Genomic DNA, 24503 nt, shown 5'->3' with positions numbered 1-24503 from the left:
ACCTCATATCAAGCTCCTAACATTTTTCTCTTCAGTGGTTACATTTTCCTTTTGCTTGGGTTCCACATATTTAAAATTCATATTTTGCCTTAATATTAACCTTTTCCTCTCCTCCTGTAGGTACAATCCATTGAGTCAAAACTGGACTGTCTGTTAGACATTTATCAACAAGTTTTGCGAAAAGGATCTGCATCAGCGCTCACTTTGGCTTCATTTCAAATGCCAGCTTTCGAGTGTGAGCAGACTTCTGATTATCAAAGTCCATCGGACAGCAAAGATTTGTCTAATTCTGCACAAATTAGTGGATGTGTATCCAGATCAGCCAGTGCCAATCTGCCTCGTGGCCTACAGCTTATACTGACACCAAATGAATTTAGCACTCAGGCTTACTATGCTTTTAGTCCAGCTATGCATAGTCAAGCAACGCAAGTGCCAAACGATGGACCTACAACAGCTAATAACACATCAAACCAAATAAACCAGGCAACTAAGCCAGCAACTCCAACAACATTACAAATACCACCTTTCTCATCAATGAAGCATATCAATAGGCCTGAGCCCGTTCACATTATCCCTGTAACCACGCAGGAAAATATTTCTGATGTCACCGCTTGCCTTGTTGCATCAAAGGACAATGGACAAGTTGCGCAGCCCAGTGCAACAAAGGATCTTGCATGGAGAAAAGGTCTGGATACAGAAGGGGAACCTTTGCTCTCAGTTAAACCTGTGGTGCAAATGGATTTAGGAAAATCTTTATCTGTACAAAACCTTATACAATCAACAGAGGAACTTAATGTACAGATTACTGGCAGTGACTCCAGTGGTTCAAGAGGTAGCCAAGACGTGTACTCCAAATGGAGGGAGTCAAAATTATTTATAACTGATGAAGAGTTGGAGACAGAGGCAGGAACAGAGACTACTGAAGCCATCTCTCGACCGTTAGTGGAAACAACTCTCTCTACTGACTCTCTAAGGACTGGAATATCAAGATCATCTCAAAACATTTGCAAGCCAGGGGACGGTACAGAAGCACTCAGTCTGCTCCATGTCAAACTTAAATAACAGCTTGTGGGCTTTCTTCGTTGGCTGGGTCATTCCTCTAGTCATACATATCATAGCATGAACTGTTTTGAAAGCCTTTTTAATATGATAAAATCACAAAAATCAGGATGAATCCGAAAAGCAGTTGAATGAGCCCATATCTTCTAGTTGCATGAAAATGCATGTTTAAGTGACGGCTAAAATTCAGATTTATACCTACAGTACAGCAGCCTTTTGTGTAGTACGGTAGGTTTAAATAAAGAGTTGCCTACAAAGCTAATGCTGCAGGATATATCAAAAAGCAAAAATTTGAGCATTTAGACCTAGTGCCGTTTCTACAGGGCAGAAGTAAAAAACGTAAGTTTTAAAGCACTTTGCTTCTGAACTAATTAAATATATATATATGTCCTGATTTAGACGATAGTTTATGTTTACAACAAAAAAATTATCTACAGCTGCTAGCAAGGTACCAAGGAAACCAGATATATGGGATTAGAAATGGCTGCCAGTTGCAAGATACACACATGAGCTCATCAGCAATCAGTTATTTTTAACTCTGAAAAACAGTATGTTGATATCCGTCCGATTTTTGGTGATTTAGTGTTGTGACAAAAGTACCCGACACACTGCTACCGTCACATTGTTCTTTATAACAAGAACACTCTTTTGTTACAAAAAGTTTGTATCGTAAGGGTCGGGGCTGGCCTCAAAAGTGGATAATTTGGGTGACTGCACTAAGAATTCAGGGGAATCTCTCCTTCTTCCAGTCTCATTGAGGAGCTGTCTCGTAAATCCGAAACATTTTGGCAGCAGTACGTGAGGGGAAGGCGCAGGCACTGCCTTTGTTGCAGAAGCAATGTTTCCTTCTGAGGAGATTTTGGCAATCTGCCTTGCAGTCACTACCTGATGCCGTGACGGTAATTCATAAGGCTGGGAAGGGAGGGACGAAGAGGAACTGAAATACAGAGTAGATCTAAAGAGGAAAGAACAGGGAAGAGGGAAACACAACACAAACAATGAAGAAAAAAAAAATAGAGATTTAGATGGGCAAGATGAGAAATGATCCCAGAAAACTAAGGATGAAAGGTAAAGAGGCAAAAATATTTTTTAAATACCAGCCTGTCAGTGAGTACTGTTTCCAAAAAGGCCATGTAGGCAACCAGAAATGGAAGTAGGGAAGACCACTTTACCTGAAAAAAATTGAAGGCAGATTTTTTGGTCGTTTTTTTTTTTTTTTGTGCTTTGGGTTTTTGCTTTTTTGTTGTTGCTTTTTTGTTTTTGTTTTCTTTCTTCTTTTCTTTTTTTTATTCTTTTTCTTTTTAGTAAAAGGAGAGGAGGAGAGAGGGAAGTTGGCACACACTCTTGGGACAACACTGTGTCCCAACCACAGTCATTTCTTGAGAACTTTCCGAGAAAGGATCTTCAGACTCTTTCCTCCTAAAACCTGAGCTTTCAAATCCAAAGCCTACATCAGACTGAGCATTCCTGCTTGATACATCCTCTTTTTTTCATATTCTACCTACACTTCACTCCTGCTGAGACGCAGGAGCAGTGTTAGTGCCTATCTGCACATCCCCAGCAAGGTTTCACCCCTGGAAGAACCCTTGCGAAGCCTAACCAGGCTCTCATTCTTCCCAGCTGAACAAGGTTTTTGTGTGTTGCATACCCCAAAATTTATACCCTATCTGCACCGCAGGCTTGTAGACAGCCGGACTTGGGCTCAACTTCCCTCTAGCAGCAGGAACAGTGAATGTATGGGGGTGCCAGTGCCAGCTCACTCAGGGCAGTGTTTTCTCAAGGCCCAGACCTGCTGGGAACTTGCTATGTACATCAAAAATGTCACTCCAGTCTTAATCATGGCTAAATGCTATAGATTGTATCGTGAAGGATCTGTTTACTATGAAACCATTGTAATTTCTGCTTCCATATTTCCTTTACAGAAGTATTCCTGGATATTACATGATAACCTTATTCTGTGAAAGTACATGCAAACTGTAGAGTGTATATATTGTGTCATTATATGGGGTCCACGGATGGTACACTGTGCTCCATGGCTCACACCGGAGCAACCTTCAGCTGTTAAATCCTGAAAGACACCTTGAAGCACAATTTCCTCACCACTGATTTGCCATATAATTTACCACACTCAGCCTTTCCTGTGTTCTTTACTGTGCAGTCTGGTTATGCTAACGCCTGATTACAGCAGTAATTTTGTGAGGATAAATAGATTTATTTTTTTTTCCACATCTCCATTCATTTAACTATTAACCTATTTGAATGTCTGCATTTCAGCCAGGCAAATCTAAAAGTTTAAAGTACTATCCAAAACCTAAAAACTCACAAGTTTGGGGGCTTTTCTTTCTTTTTTTCTTTTTATTTTTCCCTAATGGTTTATGGTGCCTTTCTTGCCTTTCATATGAAGCCTCCTGCCAGCCTAAGTCCTGGCCCTTAGGTCCAGGTCAGGAGCAAGAGATGAGGCACATGGCAACGATGTGCCAGTAACAAAACTCCCTTCCCCTCCTTGATGAGACAGAAAACTAAAGGCATCATGAATTGGCCTCCAATCTTCCACCTTCATCTGCACGAGCAGATCGTTGCACCCCCACTGAGCCAGGCAGGAGGCAATGGGAGAACTTAGCATTGGCTCTGACTGTACACATTCAGTACCAGAAGCAGGGCCTTGGGTTTTGCTGATAATTTATCTCACAGAAACTTGGTATTTTTGCCTTAAATGACATGCTTGAGTCCTTCTAATTTTAAGTTAATTTATTTAATACAATGTTGTGCACAAAAGAATGAATTCTATAAATTATGTATGAAAATGTTAATGTCTTTACAAAGTACTAATAAATCCAGAAGATCATATCTTTTCAAATTATGGTTTAAAATCCTGATTTTTTTTTCTTTTATGCTCACCATTATTATTTTTGTAGCTGCAAGTCTTATCATATAGGATTTTTTTTTAACATAATATTGATAGAAAATAGAAAGAGTAGTGAATATATGAAATCCTGGAGAGGAAGAATTGTTTGTTTGGATTTTTATAAGCTTTGCTCATATTTCCTCATCAAGAGTTTCCTGTTTCTATGCTCTCTCTTTAAACGACAGTGTCATGACTGACAGTCATTCACTGGTTTCACAAAAGAAGGACCTGTATGGCTTTTCAAGTCTTGTCCTGAGCTGCTTATTAAATTCAAGCTCATGATAGCTAATAAAATTTTTTTGTGAGTAGGGACAGAGGACAAAATTTTTTTTCTGACTTACAATCCATTTGAGGGTTGTTGAAGAGAGAATTTGAACCTAAGTAAGAGCTTCAGGAATTAAGCCTTATCCAAATAACTGTTTTCTGATCAGCATGTTTCTTGTATCTGATTGAAGAGAGAACTGAAAAGAATAGTTTTGATGATTATTATTTGTTTAAGAATTTGTATTTGCTCCTGGCTTATATGATCTATACTTTTTATTTAAATATGAATATAGTGTTTTAGCCTAGGGTTCAAGATTGCAAAGATCATACACTTTTATTCACAGTGCCCACGGTTGTTACATATGTTTTTGAGATAATCCTACTTAAAGTGACTGCTGTCATTATAGTACGGTGATGAGTAATTCACCTGCTCTTCTGTGATAAGTCAAATCATACTGAATTGCTGATGTATAGTAGAACATCTGATGTACAGTAGTATTTCTGGATTGGGACCTGCAATCCTTACGCAAGCAAAAATTCTACTGAATTCAGTAAGAATTTTTCTTGAATCGGGAGCTGAGACTCAAATCCTTACTTTGTTGGGCATCTGTTTAAAGTGAAAATGGTAATATTCCAATTATTTCCTGAGGAAAATAATACTTAGCTGAATTTACCCATGTCACATTGACTATATAAGAGATAACGCACAAAGTACTGATGTAAAAAGGGAAGAAGATAAGGGACATTTTTAAAAAGCACAGAGAAAAGGAGAATAATCAGAAATGAGGAGTAAGCAGGAAAAGAAAATATAACAGCAAATGAATGAAAAAAAAAAAAAAAAAAAAAAAAAAAGGTTTAAAGACTTGAGGCTAAATTCATCCTTGGATGGCTTCACTGACTTCAATGAATTCACTGCCCAACTGGGTGAAGTTCAGCCTTCATTGGGATAACCTGGCTCAGTTCCACTGACCTTAAAGGAACTGAACCCACCTATACCAGGAATGAACTTGCCTCTCTGGGCCAACTTTTATCCTGACTCATATGTCATACAATCCTTTTGGATTATCACAGAATCATTAGGTTTGAATGAGATACAGGTCAGAAAAGAATTTGCCCCAGATATTTCTGCTTCACTTTTTTTTTTTTTTTCCAAGTGTGTTAATTGACTTAATTCAAATGGATTACAACATCACACAAAGTGCTGTCACTGTCTAAAAAACAAGTTAACTGGTTTTTGGAATAAGAATTGTCCCCTGCAGCGTCAGTGGAAGCATGTAATATTCTCCCGTTCATTCATCTGAATGCAGATGTGGCCATTCCCTCAGCTACACCCAGGACAACTCCACACATACTCGGTATCACTTGCTATTGGAAGCATTTTTTACTTCTTTGAAAGACAAAAAGCCAGCTTTGCAACAGGTTTAGAAAGTACGAAGGCTGCTTCCACTGACACTGCAACGGCATTAGCCAGTACATTACAATGTTAATTGTAACTTCTTGACAAAGTTGAATCCATATTGTTGTTAATAAAAATGATTTGAAAAGTACTGACCATGCTTACTGTTGTTTTTTTCTTTGCATTATAAGGTTGTATGGTGTGAGCACATATCGGTGCAAAACAACAAAAAAATATATTTTTTTTTTCCTTTGGATTTTTTGTAATTTTTAAATAAATAGACCAAAATACCACAAAGGAAATGTAGTGGTAAAAAATGCGCGCAAACCAGTCTGCCATGCCCAGTTTCTGGTCACTGTTTACACACAGTTATGTAAGCTCTGGATGTTTCAACGCCTCTGTGAGGACATTTGAGAGGCATTATTGCTTTCCCTACTAGGTAAGGGAATTTACTCAGGATTGCGACCACGGCCTGCCTTCCTCACACAGTTCCTTCCGCCGTTCTCCTGAGGATAAAATTTGCATGAAATGCTACTTTTCAGGATTATTGTTTTTAACTTTTTTATTGTGAGAGTGACCAAACACTTGTAGAGTCTGCCCTGAAAAGGCTGCAGAACCTCGCTGCTCAGGGACACCTCGCAGCACCTCACACGAGCCCTGTGAGCAGGTGCCGGCCAACCCGCCCACAGCCACAGCAGCACCAACCGCCGCCCCTAACGGCCGCCCACGGCCGTCTGAGGGCAGAGCGCTGCGTGGGCGGGGCCTCACCCTCTGCATGGGCAGCCATAGGCTGTCCCACCTCGGCTCCGCTCCGAGCAGCCAATCACTGCTCGCGGAGGCCCTGGCTCCTGCCAATCAGCGCGCCCGCAGCTTGAAGCCCGGCGAGGCCCGCCACATGCGCGGCGGGGGCGATGTCGGACTGGGAGGCGAGCAGCGACGAGGAGGCGCCGCGGCCGCCGCCGCCATTTTGTGCGGTTGACGCCGCGCCCCTCAGGCGGCCGCCGGCGCCCGCCCGCGGCTCTGAGGGAGGCGCAGGGGGGCGAAGGGGCTCTGAGGCGGCAGCAGCCAGGGCTGGGGGAGAGGAGTGGGAGCCTCGAGATGCGGGGAGCTCCCGAGGCGCGGGGCGGTGGCGCCTGCAGGGAGCCGCTAGCGGCAGGCCTCGGGCTGGCAGCGCGCCCCTCTGCTTCTTCATCAGCAACGCCCAGGTCAGGGCGCTGATAGGTAATAACGGCTGCACGCCGGCCCCGGGGGGCTTGGGGAGGCCAGGTAGGTGGGTGGGAAGGGGGGAGGGCCCGGCTGAGGGGTTTGGTGGTGTGGGCAGCCCTCAGCATCGCTGCCTGCCATCTCCTCCTGACGAGAAGGGCCACACGATGCTGCGACCCCTGGCATTTGTTTTGCATGGACTCAATGGGAGGCTTGTGTGGGGTAAGGGATGAATCAGGGAGCTCTTCACTCACCCAAGAGAGCTGAGGTTTGAAACCCATTTCTTTCAGCCAGCAAATCATAAGTGGGATGAAGCCCCTTTCTGTTCATGGCTTGTTCTTGAGCTGATTTTGCTGCTTTCTCTGTTCATTTGACATGCTTTTGTTTTCCCATTTCTTGCAGTTGCCTGACAAAAAACGCTGCATGTCTTTTCCTAGCAGTTCTGTATCATAAGTTCTTCTGTTTATGATCATCTGCTGTCTTACAGAGGTCTTGGGTTTTGGTCAAAACCAAAATACTTACAGCTAAAACTTAGTTTTTGACAGCGTGGCTTGCGTTGCAGATATTAAAGATTTTTTTTCTTTGTAACAGGTCGGGGAGGCACTAAAATAAAAGAGCTTGAGGCCTCTTCAGGTTCTCGGATACAGGTATAGTTTGCTGTGTATCATTCAGGCCAGGGCTCTATCAGGGAAATACTTGCTTTTGCTTCGGTGTAAACTGGAGTTTCCATAGGAAGTTAAAAGGTGTTGCAATTGCATAATAATTGCTTTTACAAAAACAGGCTAAAAAGGAGGATGAATTGAGGGAGTAACTTGACTGTATGTGAAAGTAGGAAAAGTTTACTATCTTTGTGTGTGTGTATGTTTTTTGTTTTTTTCTTTCCTGAAGTATGCAGGTTTTCTTCTCTTTCTAAAAGGGAATTAAAGAACCTTTCCTGAGAAGAGAAGTTTAATGAAAAAAAAATCAAAGATTATTTTCAGTATATATTTTTGTGTAATGCTTGTCTTTATAGTATTAAAAACTCAATGAGGTTTTACGAACTCAGGTTGTAAAGGGAGCCTTGGAAGCTGAAGTGAAGATCTTTGGCAGTGCTGCTGTGCAAAACAAAGCCAAGATGTTGATTGATGATGCAGTTGCAAACTGTGGACAAAACAACGTCAGAGGTGGGGCTGAGAAATGTAAGAAGTGTGTTATTGGGGGAGTGGGGGGTTGAGAAGGTATTTGTAGCTTGCTAGTGTGTTTTTTATGTTGTTAGTATTTTACCATAGTAAAATGGTGTACCATTATCCAAGATCAAGGTTAAAATCACCTCCTTGAAACAGAGATGTCAAGACTGTGAGCAGTTTCGTTCCTTGAACTGAGGGACTTCTGTGAATGAATAACACTTCCTAGGCATTTCCAACAATTCTAATAAGTGTTATATTGCTTGGTTTCTTGCATGACCAGTTTGAGGCCCCCCAAAATCCAGATATTCTTTCTAGTGTAAGTTCTAATGTAGTAGCTGTGCAGTGACAAAATTCAGTAAGCTTTTATAAACACAGGCTGTAAAGCAAACGTACTGATTACAGCGTGAGGCTGACTTGTTACTCCTTTCATGGGAGGTTAGCATTTCAGGTTTAATGTTGCACATCATGCCTCACTTTACTAGCCTTTAATGTGTTACGTGGATGACCATAATACTGTAATGACTGTATTTTAAGTTATTGCTTCAGGTACTGGTATTTGTCTTGCTTAACTGTACAGTAAGCTCTCGGGGCAAGAACCACATCCATAGTGGTTGCTCTGAGGCACAGATAAGGAAGAAAAGATCTGAGAGTTATGCTCCAGCGTTAGAATAAGGAATGGCATAGTTGTGAGTGGGCCAGAGGTAGACCAACATGTTTCTTTCAAGAGGCCAGGATTACATAATACTTCTGTGTGTGGCTGTGGTGTTTTCATCTATATTTCCTGATTCTCCACAAATTGTGTTGCCATTTATATCTCCAGTATAAAAAATCTCTTTCTTAAGAATTGTTGATGTCATCAAAAAAGGGATATTGAGTGTAATCACACTGAATTTTTGTCTTGGTGACATGGGATACTTTAGAAGTAAAGGTTGCTCCTGCAGCTGTTGAAAATAAAACATTGTTTGCATGTCATCTGCCTGGTTTGTGCTTCTCAGAAGTCCACTGCTCAACAAGTTTTCTTTATAGGTACAGAAGCAGCATTTTGGAACCTGTTTTTTCAACATCTTTAGCTACTTAAAAAGAGAAGCATTACTTTATCTGAAGTGTATTTGTACAGGTTCTTCTGTCAATGCTTCAGTCCAAGACCTAAGGAAGAGCTCTCTTTAAGTACTTTGTGTCTGTTCAAAATCACATAAGAGGTCTTGTAATACAAAAATAAAAAGCGTACTTGTTTTTTGATTTCATGAAACAGCAGTGTTTTGGTACCAACTCTACAGGAAAAACCTTGGATGCTGTCCAGCCTGAAAATTCACCAAAAAAAGCAGTGATTAACTGGGCCTCTATTCGAGAAAACAGAGCTAAACATGAGGCTATGAAGTGGGCAGGTTAGTTTTAAAATTTTGATCTTTGCTTGTTTACATGTGGTAGAAGTGTTGAATGTGTAAACATTTTAAATACTTGCTGGAAGTAACTGAATTTTTCAGTGTCCAAATTAAGTATTTGCAGTGAAGTGCTCGTGTCAGTCAGCATTTTTTGGAACAGTTATGAAGGACACTAGTCACTGTGACAAGTCTCCAGTTACTACTAATTTAGTATTTTTACTTCAGCCTTTGAAAATGCAGTAGTTTTGTAGTTGATTGTAGCAAAATGCTGAAAAGTGTTTAAAAAAAAAAAAAAAAAACTATGTATATTAGTAGAAATTATTCTAGAGCTTGAAACATAGAGAAGTGGTGCTTTTGCAGGTACTTCAGGATTTCTCTTAGCCTTCTGTTTTGCTTGAATGACCGTGGTCTACCATGGTTTTTGACTAGTCTTCTAGTAAAAGGCATAGAGTATTCAGATTTGGGACTTTCATCTTAAGCTTTAATAGACTGACCCTAAATGTGCAGCATTTTTTACTGACTTTTAAGTTTACTTTCTTGTGATTGCTTAAGGCTTGCCTCCAATTGAGAAAAACTTCTATAAAGAATCATCAAGGACTGCATCTATGTCACGAGAAGAAGCGGAACTGTGGCGGTAAGATCATTTCTGTAGAGAATCGCATTGGCAAAATAACTAAGGTATAAAACCTGTGAAGTGGGTGGTGAAATACAGAGGTAATTTCTAATGTTAGTGTCTCGTAATAATTTAGCTCTTAAGAACTATTAGGAATTAAATGATAACTAGCAGATATTTTTCCAAGCAACTAATAATACCTTAACTTTAGGGATTGACCATTCCTATGAAGTGTTTTATCTGGTTAACTTTCAGAGGGTGTTAACAATCGAGGCCATGCACTGTCTTTTAGTTGTTTGCTGCATGTCATGAGACAGCTTATACAAGTTTTCTAGGTTCTTCCAAAGTGTCTTATTCATGCGATAAATACTGCTTGGCTTCCACTTTTTTCCATATATTTTACCATCTTCAGAAGAAACTGCAACATTGATTACTGTTGTTTTTTCTGTTTATCTTGTCTTTACAAATACGTAGAAAAGCAGATCATCTGTTTCAAGTGATTCTGATCAGACCTGGTATTAGTTTCAGAGCTCCTTAGTAGTTCTAATAAAGCTAGTGGATGTCTTTGATTCATATTAACTCAAAGCACCTTTCATTGTTTTTCTTTTTGCGTTGCATCTGTTTTTCTCTTGCATTCCTACTGGAGAAACCTTTTTACAGTGAGTGAATTGACACCTGTTTCCATAAGTGTTTAAGTGTTATTGTCAGAACTAGTCAGGAGCAACAGAACATAGGCTCAGAGCATGCACTGAGGACTAGCACTTATGTTATAAACAAAGGAATGCTTTTCATCTAACCCATTAACTGAAGAGAAAGAGATAGGCATGGAAAAAGTCTATCTTTGCAAACATCAGAACTCGAATTACTCATTCTTTCTGAATCCGCTCACAGCTTGAAGTAAAACTTGCAGATTGGAATCTTCAGAAGAGGTCTAGAATGAAGATACAATACTGATACATATTTCCACCTTACTTGTGTAGGGACCTCAAAACTATAGCTTTTATTAATATATATATATATATATCCTTTTGAATGCTCTTTTTGGAGGTTGTCTTACTGAGCACCTTTTTACTAACCTGCTTTTATTTTTAGAGCACCCAGGGAGCTGCTCTGAAAGTATATCAGGAAGGCTTGAGCTAGAATATAGGGTTCTGACAAAGAAGCACAACCCATTCCTATGAGTTGATTTTGGGTAAAAGAACCTGTAACAGCTCTTAATTTATAATACAGTATAACAGGTCTGGTATGACCAGGCTACAGCCTATGTTAATATCCGTACATAGCTTCAAAGCATTCACAGTTCAGAAAGAGTAACTATGGGAATAACTCATGGACTAACTACGAGTCCTGCAGGAGAGGTTTTTCTGTAGTGCAGCTGTCTTGAAAGTTAAAAGAGCAGTTATATACAACATTAAGCATCTATTCAATGTTTCGTGCATATTAGGAAAAAATGTCAGAAAGGCACAGTCTTTTGTGTTAGCTTTGCTTCTTCAGATAGATTTTAAAGCTATTGCACTTCTCTAATTTTATACAGGAAAGAAAATAATAACATAATCTGTGATGACTTAAAAGAAGGTGAAAAGCGCTGCGTTCCCAATCCTGTTTGTAAATTTGAAGATGTATTTGAGAATTATCCTGATATCATGGCTAATATAAGAAAAATTGGTTTTCAGAAACCTACACCAATTCAGGTACTTGTTCAATTTTGATTATACTAACTGAACCTTAAGAGAAAAATGTCCAAGTATTTATTGTTTTATGTTAGTCCCAGGCATGGCCAATTATACTCCAAGGAATTGACCTTATTGGCATAGCACAGACTGGTACTGGGAAGACATTAGCGTACTTAATGCCTGGATTCATTCATTTGGATTCACAACCAATGTAAGGACCATTCACACATCTACATTGCTTATTTGTGGGTACTTCTTTTTCTGAAATGATGGCTATCTAGTAAAAAAATAATAGACTTGTTGGAAAACATACCAGATTTAAAACACAGATTCCATTATGTCACAATAACGGGATGCAGCTGTGTACTGAAAGTTTTGAGAACATTATTTTAAAAAAATCTGATGTCAGAAGTGACAGATGTTGTCTAGCCTAATACACCCACTTACTGAAGATGCTTTGTTGCAGATCCAAAGATCAGCGTGGAGGGCCGGGAATGTTAGTCCTAGCTCCCACTCGAGAGCTAGCACTTCAAGTAGAGGCAGAGTGTTTGAAGTACACATACAAAGGAATTAAAAGGTAACCTTCCTTCTCATTTGTTCACTTTTTTTTAAAATCACTTGTGGCTTATTTCACCTCTTAAAATAATTGCATTTGTTAAGAGAAGTCAGGGAAGGGTAGTAAATGAATAGTTCTTATTTTCTAGGATGTCTGTGTAGCTACTCTCACAATGAAAATCTTAAATATACTGTTGTTTTCTGTGTTGCAACTTCATTGCATCTTGTCCTTCATCCACAAACCTGCTGGTTTTCATTTCCAATATTAAGCAGACATTGCCATCTTTTCTTCCTTTCATGATTCCCTCTACTACACTTTGAGCTGAATGCTGTTGCTGCACGTTTGAGGTGGGATCATTCGATGTTGAGCCCATTATTTATGGTGAATCTGTCAGTCACACCTATTGTACTCTTTTGTTTTGATAATGAGATAATACTTCCGTAATATGAAGCAACATTGTGGTATTTATTTGAGAGATTCAGTTGAACCTTAATACTCTACTTCTGTAAATCGTTGTGTTTTTTAGTATTTGCATATATGGTGGTGGGGACCGAAAAGGACAGATCAATACAGTTACCAAAGGTGTGGATATTGTCATCGCTACTCCTGGGAGACTGAATGATCTTCAAATGAACAACGTCATAAATTTGAGGAGCATAACTTACTTGGCAAGTAGCTGATACAGAATAAGTAATGCACCAGCTGGGAAATGGTTGACTTAGTGTGAATTCAGGGTTTATTTTAGCTTTCTTTTAACGATCTGATTCTCAGTTAAAACACTGAGATTGATTTTGGAGGGGTGGTTCATGCCAAATGTGATTGTGTTGTAGAAACTGGGTATGTCGTAGAAATAGGACATTCTCTAGAGGGGGAAAAAAAGGCTTCTAGCACAATAAGCATTTTAAAGACGATAAATTATTGCATCAAATCTTATTGGCCATTTCAGAGTTCATCTTACGAAGATCAGTTACTAATAGATGAAATGCTGTCCCTGAGTTGTCTTTTTACTTTTCTTTTAAACAATTCTAATGACTTAAGAACTTAGAACTTGTGTGGTAAGGTATCACAAACTGATACCTGAATGTTTGGGTGACCCACTTTTGATCTTAGTGGGAAAACAGCCATGCTAATGTTGTTACGGATCCTTACGTTTTCACTTCATTCTTGCTTTTTGCTACATTGGACAAAATAGAATGACTATTTTGTAAAATACTTCAATGTGTTTACATTATTCGTGTGTTGCCTACTTAACTGATTACTTGTTGCCCATTTTGACAAGTTGGCCTACTTTTTCTCCCTTACCTTCCCAAAATTCTCCCCTCTACCAAGCGTTAAATTCTTACTATGCTCTTAATGAGTTAGCTCCAATTCTTAGTAATGGTTGTGAGCTTGTGATGAGGCCAGTGGTGCATCTGTAAAGAATAATCCAGGCAGACAGGAGAATAGCCTAATATAGAAGAAAAACACACAGTAAGCAGGAGGAAACAAGGCCTGAAAACCTGCTTTTAATACTATATAACATTTGTAATCTTCCAATACCAAGGCAAAGTGTAGCCAAACTATGCAAAGCATAGTGGGTGTGACTGAAATCGGATGCTTCAGTATGTGCATGATACAGTATAGTATGATACTAAGAAAAACAAATATCAAACCATAAAGTATGACATAAAGCAGAAGAAACCATTTGTTGTTATACCACTAGCAGTTGCATATCTTAAGCAGATTGAAATAAGGACCATATCTTGAAAAGTGGTTAGTATCTCATGCCTTTTGACTTTCTGGAACCACTCTGCTTATTTAGGTCCCATTTGAAAATGCTTTTTTTCAACTGTTACCTTATATTTTTCTGTGTATCTTCTTGTGCGTGCATAATAGGGAAGCAATTAGGGGAAAGAATATACTAGAAAAAGAACATAAATCATAATTCAGGTTATATAATAGGTAGATTAGAGTATCATTTTTATTATATATACACACGCTATATATATGTGTGTGTGTGTATATATATATAATATAGATAAAGGTAGTGTAAAATTTACCAGTAACTAATTTAATGAAAGAAATTTTTCACATGAAGAACTGGCCTGCAAGAATTCCTAGACAAGAAAAATAACTGCAGTAATATTAACAAACAAGTAAATATGTATTGGTAGTGAGAAATCTAAGATGATATCAGTTGGGAATGGGGGTTCGCTTTATAAACCAGGACTTGATTTTGAGGAATTTAGGGAGAAAAAAGTTAATAGATATTATATCTGTTATGGACTTCATTAAGCAGCTTTCAGAAATAAGGCAAGTGAGCATCGACTACTCTCGTCCATCTAATGTACGTCCTTCTCCTTTCCAGCAGAGTACCAGTGTGCTTAATAGCCTAGAAAGTTTCTGCTGTTAAAAGAGCTCAGTAGCCAGCTCTGTATGTGAAATTGGTGATGTTTCAGCAGCCTTGCCATTGTAATAGAACCTGAGTAGTTAATGAAATCTCAATGAGTCCTTTGAAAATAAAAAGAATGAAATCAGGAAATAGAATTCCTGTCTTCTGTTGCTTAACTTATGGTTTATTATTATTTCAGAGGTTTCCACAATTAATAATCTAAAAACCTTTAATAGAAGAGTACATCTGAAAAGAATAGATCTACAGAATCATGATAGTAGAGGTTACCATCAAAGTTCTGTAATTCTAAATAAGTGACTGGAAAATGTCAGTACTTCAAAGCATGATCCATGTAACTTTAATTTTCAGATTGAGTTTATCTAAATCAAAAGAGGAAAATGAGTTTTGCACGGCAGCCTTCTTTCTTTGTACAGGACTTAGAAAGCATTGTGTGCTTACATATTAGAAAAAGATCAATTCCCAGTAGTTGTACTCACTTCCAGCTCCCCTATTCTATTGCCTGATGAAATAAGTTTGAGCTCGGAGAATTCTGCAGTATACTAGTTTGAACCAGAATGTATGGTCTGTCTTTTCCTAGTTTTTAAGAGGATATAAATTGGTAACTGATATTTTGGATTGGTATGAGATCTTCAAGTTTAAGTGAGAATTGTCCTGTAAACTTCTAAAAACTTCCAACTGAAAGTAGGGGCTCCTCCCTCTTTGTTCTTGTTTTGTTTGAATTAGGTACCAACCAAATCAGTTTTTTTAAAAAAAAAAAAAAAAAAAAAACATGGCCCCTTCTTCATTGGCTTTGAGTGTTCTTAAAGGTGATACAGATTATTCTTATTATGCCTGCAAGATTAAAGAAAACTCGAGATTAAATAAGTTGAACAGGCTTTGGAATGAATTAGAGTAGATTCTGAAATTAAAATAGTTACCGGTAAAATTATCTCTTACAAAATGTCTTGCTGAAATATTATTTAAGGAACTAGACCCAAACACCTTGTTCTAAGCAGGTTTTAGACGAGGCTGACAAAATGTTGGATATGGGATTTGAACCTCAGATAATGAAGATCCTAATAGATGTGCGGCCTGACAGACAAACCATTATGACAAGGTATGTAAACATAGTAGTACTTAATGCTTGAACACCTTAACTTGTTCAGTAACTTTAACCTTGGGGGCGGGTGGGGGGGGAGGGGAAGTATTAATAAAAAAATTTATTAACCTACCAAGAGAATGGTAACATTTTTTTTCTCCTAATTGTCTATTTCACGCTAATGAATCTTCTGACAACTTACTTCTCTTACTGTTGTTTTATATCAACTGTATAAACAACTGTTTTCTCCAAAAATGAACTATTCAAAAAGGAAGGTGGGCAGGGAATGCTGTTAACATGAGTATTTTGATTTAGAGCTACTGTTTCAGAGAGGGGGGCGGAAAAAAGTCTACAAGCTTGCTAATTAGAAATCATTGAACTACTGAGCTCATTTTCAGCTTCATTAGAAAGGCTACATAACCATTAACCATACTTTTAATTTAGGAAGTTACCTTGAAATCAGATTGATATTTACTACTAGCATCTTAAAGCAATTTGTAAATGCTATATGAGCTCACTACTGTTACAGTGCACTCATGTTTCACTGGTATATAAGAAAAGAGGAGTGATGAAATTAACAAATTGAAGAAGATTTTGCACTGTATTCTCATGTTTTGTCATTCCCCTTTAGTGCTACTTGGCCTGATGGTGTTCGTCGCCTAGCAAGATCCTATTTGAAAAACCCTATGATTGTATACGTTGGCACTCTTGACTTAGCTGTAAGTTTTGAAGAAATTACAAATTTTGTTTTGAAGAAATTACAGTTAAACAAGGATTTTGTTTTACTTGTAAATATATGTAAGTAAATGCATAATACCTTAAAATCAAACTTAAAAATCATTTTATTTTAAAGCTTCATTAAAAGCTTATAAAGAACCTAAAAAAACTGTTCCCATAACAAGGTCCAGAAGTCTTAGACTTCCAGTAGAAGTTACAGGTTATAAAGATCAGTCAAATACTTGTTACATTTGAAAATTGTATTTTGCAGTGCCTCGTGGTTTTGCCTGAACCCTTGTTTTTGCAGCTGCCTTTTCTGTGGAGCAAATTCATGTTACTTACTTCTCCCTCTGAAAGTCTGTCTTCTCTCATGTACAGATCCTTATCCAGATCTGTCTCTTAACTGCTTTCTCAAAGAGAGTAAAAGCTCTGTATTAAACTCCTGGAGGCCATTTGTCTAGGGCAAAAATCGTTACAGTAAGAACTGTCTTTGCAAAACTTAAAATGTTTAGATGTAGGTGTATGCTAGTCATGCCTGTGCAGTTACCAGTAGTTGGCTTAAGCAGTTTTTAAGCAGAACTTACAGAAATGTTGCTTGTTCCAAGATCTCCCGCATCCTGGCGCAGAGACTTGTTTGCTTTTTAAATTACAAAAGTTTCGTTTTCAGTTCCACTTCTTAGCCATGGGCAATGAAAAAATAATATCCAGCATGCTTTTAGACCAAAGAAGGAAATGTACTTTTCATCTGTTCTGTTGGGAACTATGCTTTTGTCAAAGGGCATTACTCGTCAAAGACAGAGGATTGTCATCTGACAGATAACAGCTATTGCAGCTCCTGTCTAATGCATTCATCTCTTTCATAGGAGGTCTCTTCAGCTGAAGAGGTGACTTCTGAAGGGGTGGAGGGGAGAGGTTTCCCACGTGGAAAGAATCTTTTTTGTTAGTGGATTGATTCATGAATTCTTGCCACCATTTTATGATGCAGTGCCACAAGAATGTCCAGACGTTTATGTTACTTAAATAGAGTTATAAAATATCCCAAGTTGGAAGGGACCCGAAAGGCTCATTCATTGGGTTCAATGTCTGACTACACAAGACCACCCAAAAATGAAACCATGTGTCTGAGAGAGTTATCCGAGCACTTCTTGAACTCTGGCAGGCTTGGCACTGTCCCTACTTCCTTGGGGAGCCTGTCCCACTGTCCAACCACCCCCTCATTTCCTAATAGCCAGTCTGAACCTCTCAACACAGCCTTGTGCCATTTCCTCGCATGTAGTATATGTCAGATATTTTGTGGTAACCTTAAATGGAGTAAAGCTTTTATTAAAAAAAATTGTAGTTGGAAGAAGTATCAGTATTGATCACCACAAATAGTTGTCAGAACCTTCTTTAAAATCTTCTTGATTTCAAGATGACAATTGTTCCAACTTGCTCTGGATTATCTTAACATATGTTCACATTAGTAATTAAAAAAAAATGCTTGTCTGCTCTTAGCTAATGTTAGGAATACTTACTTCTCTTCATTAGTCTGTTGATCTGTACCCTCTGAATCTGCAAATACATGATTTGATAAAACTGTTCAGAGATCAGTTTTAACAAGTAAATCTGTATCATTTAAATTCCAAACTGATACGCATTCTAGTTCTTAAAGTTTTGTTGTCATATTGTTAGTTTTATTATATATGGGAATAAAAAATTATTTTCAAATGTGTTTCTAAGTAACATCCTCTTTGTTGTTTAACAGGCAGTAAATACAGTAGAACAAAGAGTTGTTGTTACCACCGAGGAGGAGAAAAAAGCTTTTATGAAAAGCTTCATTGACTCAATGAAACCAAAAGACAAGGTCATCATTTTTGTGGGAAAGAAAGTTACGTATGTAATTATTTCCCTGTATTACTTTTTTTTTTCTTTCCTACCAGAGGTGTTCTTAGTTCAGATGATTACCAAGTGTAACAGTTCTTGTCAATAGTGTTCTGGTAACGTTTATTTATTCTCCCAGACTGTTTTGACTAGTAGTTTGTACCCTTTTTAATATTAATAGTGGTGTGAAGTGTAAACTTCGCATGTTTGAAGTAGATGTTAAGGTTTTTAGTGACATGTCAATATGATTTGATGTTTAATTGCATACGTAGCTGGTGCAGACAAGACCTATTTGCAGGGAGTGTCTTTATACCGTACCTGAGCCTTCCTGATGATGCAAAAACCCCTCTCTCTCTGTTTCTTCTTTTGATACAAGAAAGTGAGATCAAACTTTGTAGTTTGGTACCCTCCCATTTCTCGAAGAGATGGATCTAATTTTACTGTATCATGCATGTGATTTTTCTTTTTTTAGTTCCTTAAGAAAGCTTTTGCTGTAGATGTGATGCAGAACCTAAAGCCAACATGCTTTTTCTCAGGAAAAATTAGTTGTTAAAACAGCTCTTGCCCATCACTGTTTGGTTTGTTTGATTTGTTTGTGTAACTGGAAGGTTCCAGGCCTGACAGGAGCTACTACCCTTAGGGACTTTCGCAGAAGGCTTTCCTCTGAATAGATCTAAGCTTTTATGTGAAAGATTCTCTCGAGCATTCAGTGTGGGCAACTTCTGGTTCTTGCTTCCTGTCTGGTAGGTTCTGCGCTTCTAGCTATTAAGCACATAAGTAAACTTTGATGGGTGTGTAGAAGGGCTTCAGACTTCTGCTCATCACTACAGTTTTACTCAGAAGTTTTTACTTCTTTTGTAAAGTCAGAAGCACTGTTCTGAGACAATTTACTGATAAAAAAGGGGAAAAAAAATCCAAGGAAGTCTTCGCTTGCTAAGACATTCCTTTATGAGAGAGGATTAGCTGATGTGGTAGGGGAAAAAGAAGTGTAACTGCTGAAGTACTGCATTGCAGCAATCACAAAACTCAAGTGAATACTTGAATGCATTACAATCATGGTGGATTTCTGTCTATGTAAAATTGCAAAGGTCTTCCTTGAAGTAGCTACAGAGTGATTTTCTATACTTCAAGTTGTACTTTGTATGTATAAGGCACACCATACCTGGTGACGTCTTCTGTACCTTAACAGTGTAGTTGATTGATCTCCTGGTTGAGACTTTTTGGCTGCATGGGTGTCTGTCTTTGCTTTCCAGATTCAGTGTTTCCATTGAAGGTCTCTTCTGGTAAGAAAGACAGAGAAGGGCTTGAAATAAAAGCATATAAAGGAATAAAAACCTTGGTTGGGAATATTCTGTGCTTCTTTCCATGCTGTTTTATAATAATGTCACCTGATTTAGGTAGGCTTTTGTCCTGTCTTAAACGTTTAGATGTTGTTGGCAAATTGTTACCTTTGTTATCAATCTAGATGCTGCATGCTTTCAAAATAACTATTGTTTTATTTCATCTTAGAGCTGATGACTTAGCAAGTGACTTCAGTCTCCAGGGAATTCCAGTACAGTCTCTTCATGGTAACAGAGAGCAGTGTGATCGAGAACAGGCCTTAGATGACTTCAAGAAAGGTAGACTTGTACCTAAACTTGGGCTAAGCAAGCCAATACTTCCTAAAATTTATCACATGCAGAATCTTTTTTTTTCTAGTGCAGTGTCTTTTCACTACAGAAACTGAAAAACTAGAGCTCTGAACGGTATATGGTCACTTTGTTAATCTGACAAATCCCCAAAAAAAAAAAACAGCAAGCAAAAAGTGATTCCTCTTCAATAAAATTTAAAATGTCTAAGAGCTAAATTATTGAAGTCTTAAACAAATAGTTGTTAAGGCTTCTGTGTTTTTGGTTTTTTTTTTTTTTGTAATATCAGTGAGGCATACTTTTTGGTTTACCTGCACCTTGTTGTTCTACTTGTCATTTTACTAGTATTTCTATTTCACATTTTGGGTGCTTACTTACCAATTAGCACTGAAACAACACTATGTGAGGTGCAACAAGTACATATTTACTTTTATGTGTTGAGAACAGGAGTATTATGCACTAGGAAACCGATAGACTAGAGCATGTTTTTTGTATATTCCATAAAATCAAATTCTCCTTCTGCTGTGCTTTAGGCAAAGTCAGAATCCTGGTAGCTACGGACGTAGCATCCCGGGGCCTTGATGTGCATGATATTACTCACGTTTTTAACTTCGACTTCCCTCGTAATATTGAAGAATATGTTCATAGAGTTGGTCGTACTGGGAGAGCAGGGTAAGTGTCTGCAAGAAAACAGTAAGATGTTATTGATCAATGTCAGTATTTTATGCATTGCATAGATGTAGCTCTAGAATTTAACAAGAGAAACAAGTGATACAGAATTGGGGGGTGAAGCTTCCAGAATATACCAAAGTATGTTTTATGTTTTGAAATACGTTCATTAAGTTTCAGGCGAACAAGCTTTCCAATTTTCTGTTTTTTCAATTAAGTAGTTGGGATTGAAAGATGTTTGAAAACTAATTTAAATGTGGAGAAGACATGAAGTGTAAAACACCTTCTGTATAGATATTCTGAAATCATCTTCCTTGTTTATGTCTTCAGGAGCTGCTCAGTTGTTTAGTTTCCTAGGCAGCTAACTGGGGGCAGGAGGGAGGGCGGGCAACTTAGTTTTCCACCAACCATGGTGGTAAAGCTAGCTAGTCAGTAGGACTTTCAAATACTGCTTTCCAAGTCTGGAACAAATGTGATTCATTTCCTTGTTTTGTGTGTGTACATATTTTGATTAAGATCCTAATGCATGTCTCTCCTTAAATATGTTCTTTATGCCGAATTTATTGTCTGTAATACCTAAATTAGTTGTGGCTTTGCTAAGTTGCTATATTTTGACCTGTATAAAGTTACTTTGTCAAGTGCATAGCAAATACTCTAGCCAGTTTTAACCTAGAAGTTTGTATTCAACTGCCTGCAGTTGAATTTATTACTGTCAGTCAGAAAAAAACTAGCAGTATAGATATCTCTTGTTTTGAACATCAACATTTATTTTGTTCCTTGTCCAGACGTACTGGGGAGGCAATAACACTTGTCACTAAGAAAGATTGGAAGGTTGCATCTGAACTGATTGATATTCTGGAAAGAGCAAAGCAAGTAAGAAAAAATCTTACTCAGTAATATTTATATTGGTTCTGGATTACCACCTGAAACAATTCACGGCCTACTTATGATGGCCTACTTACGCTTTTCTGGATGAGTGTCTGTCTGCTATTCCAAGCTGTATTTCTTGCAGGTGTTTGTAAGTAGTATGAGAACTAGGAGTATAATTTCTCTTCTTTTAAAAGAACCACGCTTCTCTTTATGCTGCTAAGGATATTGGCAGGCTTTCTGGGCTGCGAGTACCCATTGCCAGCTCATGTTGAGCTTTGTATTATCAACACCCCTAGGTCCTTCTCCTCAGGGCTTCCCTCAATCCATTCTACACCTAGCCTGTATTTGTGCTTGGGATTGCCCTGACCTATATACAGCAGGCATATATGGCCTTGTTGAACCTCATGAGGTTCTCACAGGCCCACCTTTCAAGCCTGTCCAGGTCCCTCTGGATGGCATCCCCTCCCTCCTTGCATATCAGCCACACCACACAGCTTGGTGTCATCCACAAACTTGACGAGGGTGTACTCGATCCCGCTGTCCATATCAACAACAAAGATATTAAACAGCACCGGTCGCAATACCTGAGGACCACCACTCATCACTGGACACACGGACATTGAGCTGTTGACCGCAACTCTTCAGTGTGGCCATCCAGCAGTCCGTTCATCAGACCCACGCCTCTCCAATTAGACCAGGCTGTCATGTGACAGCACCGTATGCTTTGCCCAAGTCCAGGTAGATGATGTCCGTTACCCTTCCCTTTTTAACCAACACTATAACCCTATTGTAGAAGGATGACTTGCAATACATATGGCATGCCATTGTATTTTAATGGCACTGGAAATGTTTCTTCAGCTGTTCATCATTGCTGGAAGATGCATTTTTATCTAAAATGCAGATGTTTTACTTAGCTGTTAGTAAGTTGTCCTCAGATACGGTGATGCTGGCATATTGAAAATCCACATACACTGTGCTGATTATTTTTCAGTATATGTTAGTATATTCTCATGTAACAGCTTAACTACGCACCTCTACAGAAAAGCAAATCTAAAAAGGTGGCAGGAGCCAGATAACAATCTAGTTTGGGAACAATAAGTTACGTATTTTTAAAGTCTAAAAGTTCAGAATTTCTTAAAACGAAGCTTGTTCTTGTGATTTGTTCTTATCAGGTAGTTCCTGATGAGCTTATTTCAATGGCAGAAAGATACAAAAAATTCCAAATGGAAAAAGACATGGAATGGGATATACGAAGACCTCAAAGAAAGCCCCTAAAGTAATTGTAATCCACTGGAGGTACAAAACAAAGTAAGTGATAACAGTTTGTGTTAGCATTAGCATCTATGTGCTTGAATTTAGGATTTTTTTTCTGTTATTTTTTATATCTGTTCTATTTTAAATAGTGTTTTTTAAAAATACCTTAGAAAAGAAAAATGGGATTAAATTTATATACAAACAAATCTAGTTTTGTGCTTTGACACTACCTCGACTTCAGTCTTGGGAGAGTTGTTAGTTATTTCTTGTGCGATGTGCATAACTTCTAAAGTCATCATATAATGGTTAAAATTAAACATTGTGGACTTAGTTTTTTAATTGTATGTATTACATCTAAATTTTTTTTCCTCTTATTTTCAGAGAACTGGATTAGTGAATGTATGCAATGTTTGTCAGTCTGACTAGAAAATACTGTACTTTCATGCTGATACGCCACATCTGCAGGGCATGCAAAAGTATTTCAGAGGATAACGTAACTATTTGAAATCTGTTCTGTTTTCAGTAACAGATGTTTGCCAAAGTGACTATTTTATTTCCAAGCTAACACTAAAGGTCATTTTTGCTGAGACTTGTCTCAAGCTTCTTTTGAGAGAAGTCTGCGTTTCCTCCAAATGGAGGAGGCCATAACAAGAAGCATGTATTCGTAGCCAGATGAAAAAAGCAGCTTCAGTGTTTCTACTCCAGGGGGTAATCGTCTCGCTTAAGGAAGAAGTGCACAGTTTACTAGAGTGATGTTAACAAAGTCAATAAAGAGCATCTTAGGAAAATAAACCTTTGAAGGTCAGCTTCCTTTCCGATAAAGTTGATCCATACTTTACGCTTGAATGTCGGGTTCTGTCCCCCCTACTGTTAATGGTAATGGGGCATATTTTCACTCTTTTGGAAGTTTCTTGGAAGGGGCTATTCCTATACAAATGATATTTGGTCTGAACTTGTTTACTCAGGTCATGTGAGTAACTGGAAAATTAATAAACTGAATCTAGCGAGATGAGTGTTTTAGTAAGGTTATTCTCTAAACATTCCTCTTCCCTTTCCTCTTCTGTATTTGTTAATAATTGATATGAAATCTGGGCTTTATTTTAGCCTGTGGGTATTTTGTCTTCAAAAAGTAGGGTAAAAATACAGACTTCCCTGGGCGCTTTTTAAAACTACATATATTAAAAAAAAAAAAAGGCAGCTCTAAAATGCTGTGTATTTATCAGCTGCACAATTTTAGTAGTAGGAAATGTCATAGTCCTTTTTTCTTAACATACTTGAGAAAACTGAGCTGAATTCTGTCCAACTCTGAGTGTCGGATTCAGGCTACATTTTGGTTTTGAAAACCTTTTACAGAAAGACTCCTTCCTCTGTGATAATGGATTGAAAAAGTACATTTTTCTACAGGAATCTGCACACAGATGGTCATTGGCACAGTAACTTTCATGTTGGATACTGATTGCTTCCCTTCCAAAGTCCAGTCAAAAGCTTAATTTCCAAGGCAATTCTGAAGACTCATCTTTCTGAGTTACTTCAGGAATGTAATATGATTTTGATACTGTATTCTCTTTTTGCTCACTGTTGCCCATGATAGCTCTCTGCAAAGCTCTTCATACACCCACTTGACCTGGAGAAGTAGTTCAGTTTTATGTACAAGTAATTTCAGTTACTCTTACAATTCAGCTTTTTTTTTTTTCCTTTTTGAAAGCAGGAGTGTATTCTGGATATTCTGCAATGGATTTTAATTTTAAATAAAATTGTCATTTTTTCACTTTTAACTACACAATGCTGTCATTGGTGCCTTTATATTTGGGATCATAA

The 24503-nt window shown here is 38.1% G+C and overlaps 2 protein-coding genes across 2 annotated transcripts in view; both read left to right on the top strand.

Moving 5' to 3' along the window:
• The window catches only part of KCNQ5 (potassium voltage-gated channel subfamily Q member 5), a 289773-nt gene extending 283998 nt beyond the window's left edge, over positions 1 to 5775 (top strand). Inside the window, exon 14 of the mRNA XM_068678169.1 lies at positions 121 to 5775. Within this exon, the coding sequence (XP_068534270.1) occupies positions 121 to 1062 (942 nt within the window). The 3' untranslated portion in view covers positions 1063 to 5775. The remainder of the gene's footprint in view (positions 1 to 120) is intronic.
• Positions 5776 to 6460: 685 nt separating this feature from the next.
• On the top strand, positions 6461 to 23692 carry DDX43 (DEAD-box helicase 43). The gene is made up of 17 exons (XM_068678171.1): positions 6461 to 6845; positions 7419 to 7474; positions 7873 to 7990; positions 9271 to 9378; positions 9928 to 10009; positions 11523 to 11679; positions 11754 to 11872; positions 12128 to 12238; positions 12744 to 12885; positions 15605 to 15705; positions 16319 to 16406; positions 18149 to 18276; positions 19774 to 19883; positions 20426 to 20564; positions 21347 to 21434; positions 22604 to 22739; positions 23067 to 23692. Exons 1-16 carry the CDS (start codon positions 6536 to 6538, stop codon positions 22709 to 22711), a joined length of 1965 nt encoding a protein of 654 aa, XP_068534272.1. The 5' UTR covers positions 6461 to 6535; the 3' UTR covers positions 22712 to 22739; positions 23067 to 23692.
• The last annotated feature ends 811 nt before the right edge of the window (positions 23693 to 24503 follow it).

Source organism: Anas acuta, chromosome 3 (genome assembly GCF_963932015.1).
Source record: "Anas acuta chromosome 3, bAnaAcu1.1, whole genome shotgun sequence".
In the NCBI taxonomy this organism is placed as follows: Eukaryota; Metazoa; Chordata; class Aves; order Anseriformes; family Anatidae; genus Anas; species Anas acuta.
This window is presented reverse-complemented; position numbering and strand designations above follow the sequence as displayed.

Bases quoted from the DNA above. Each gene is read 5' to 3' on its own strand.
- DDX43 (XM_068678171.1), top strand. From the start codon at position 6,536: ATGTCGGACTGGGAGGCGAGCAGCGACGAGGAGGCGCCGCGGCCGCCG. The intron at 11,873-12,127 runs GTAAGGACCATT...GCTTTGTTGCAG, and splicing joins CATTTGGATTCACAACCAAT to ATCCAAAGATCAGCGTGGAG. The intron at 12,886-15,604 runs GCAAGTAGCTGA...TGTTCTAAGCAG, and splicing joins TGAGGAGCATAACTTACTTG to GTTTTAGACGAGGCTGACAA.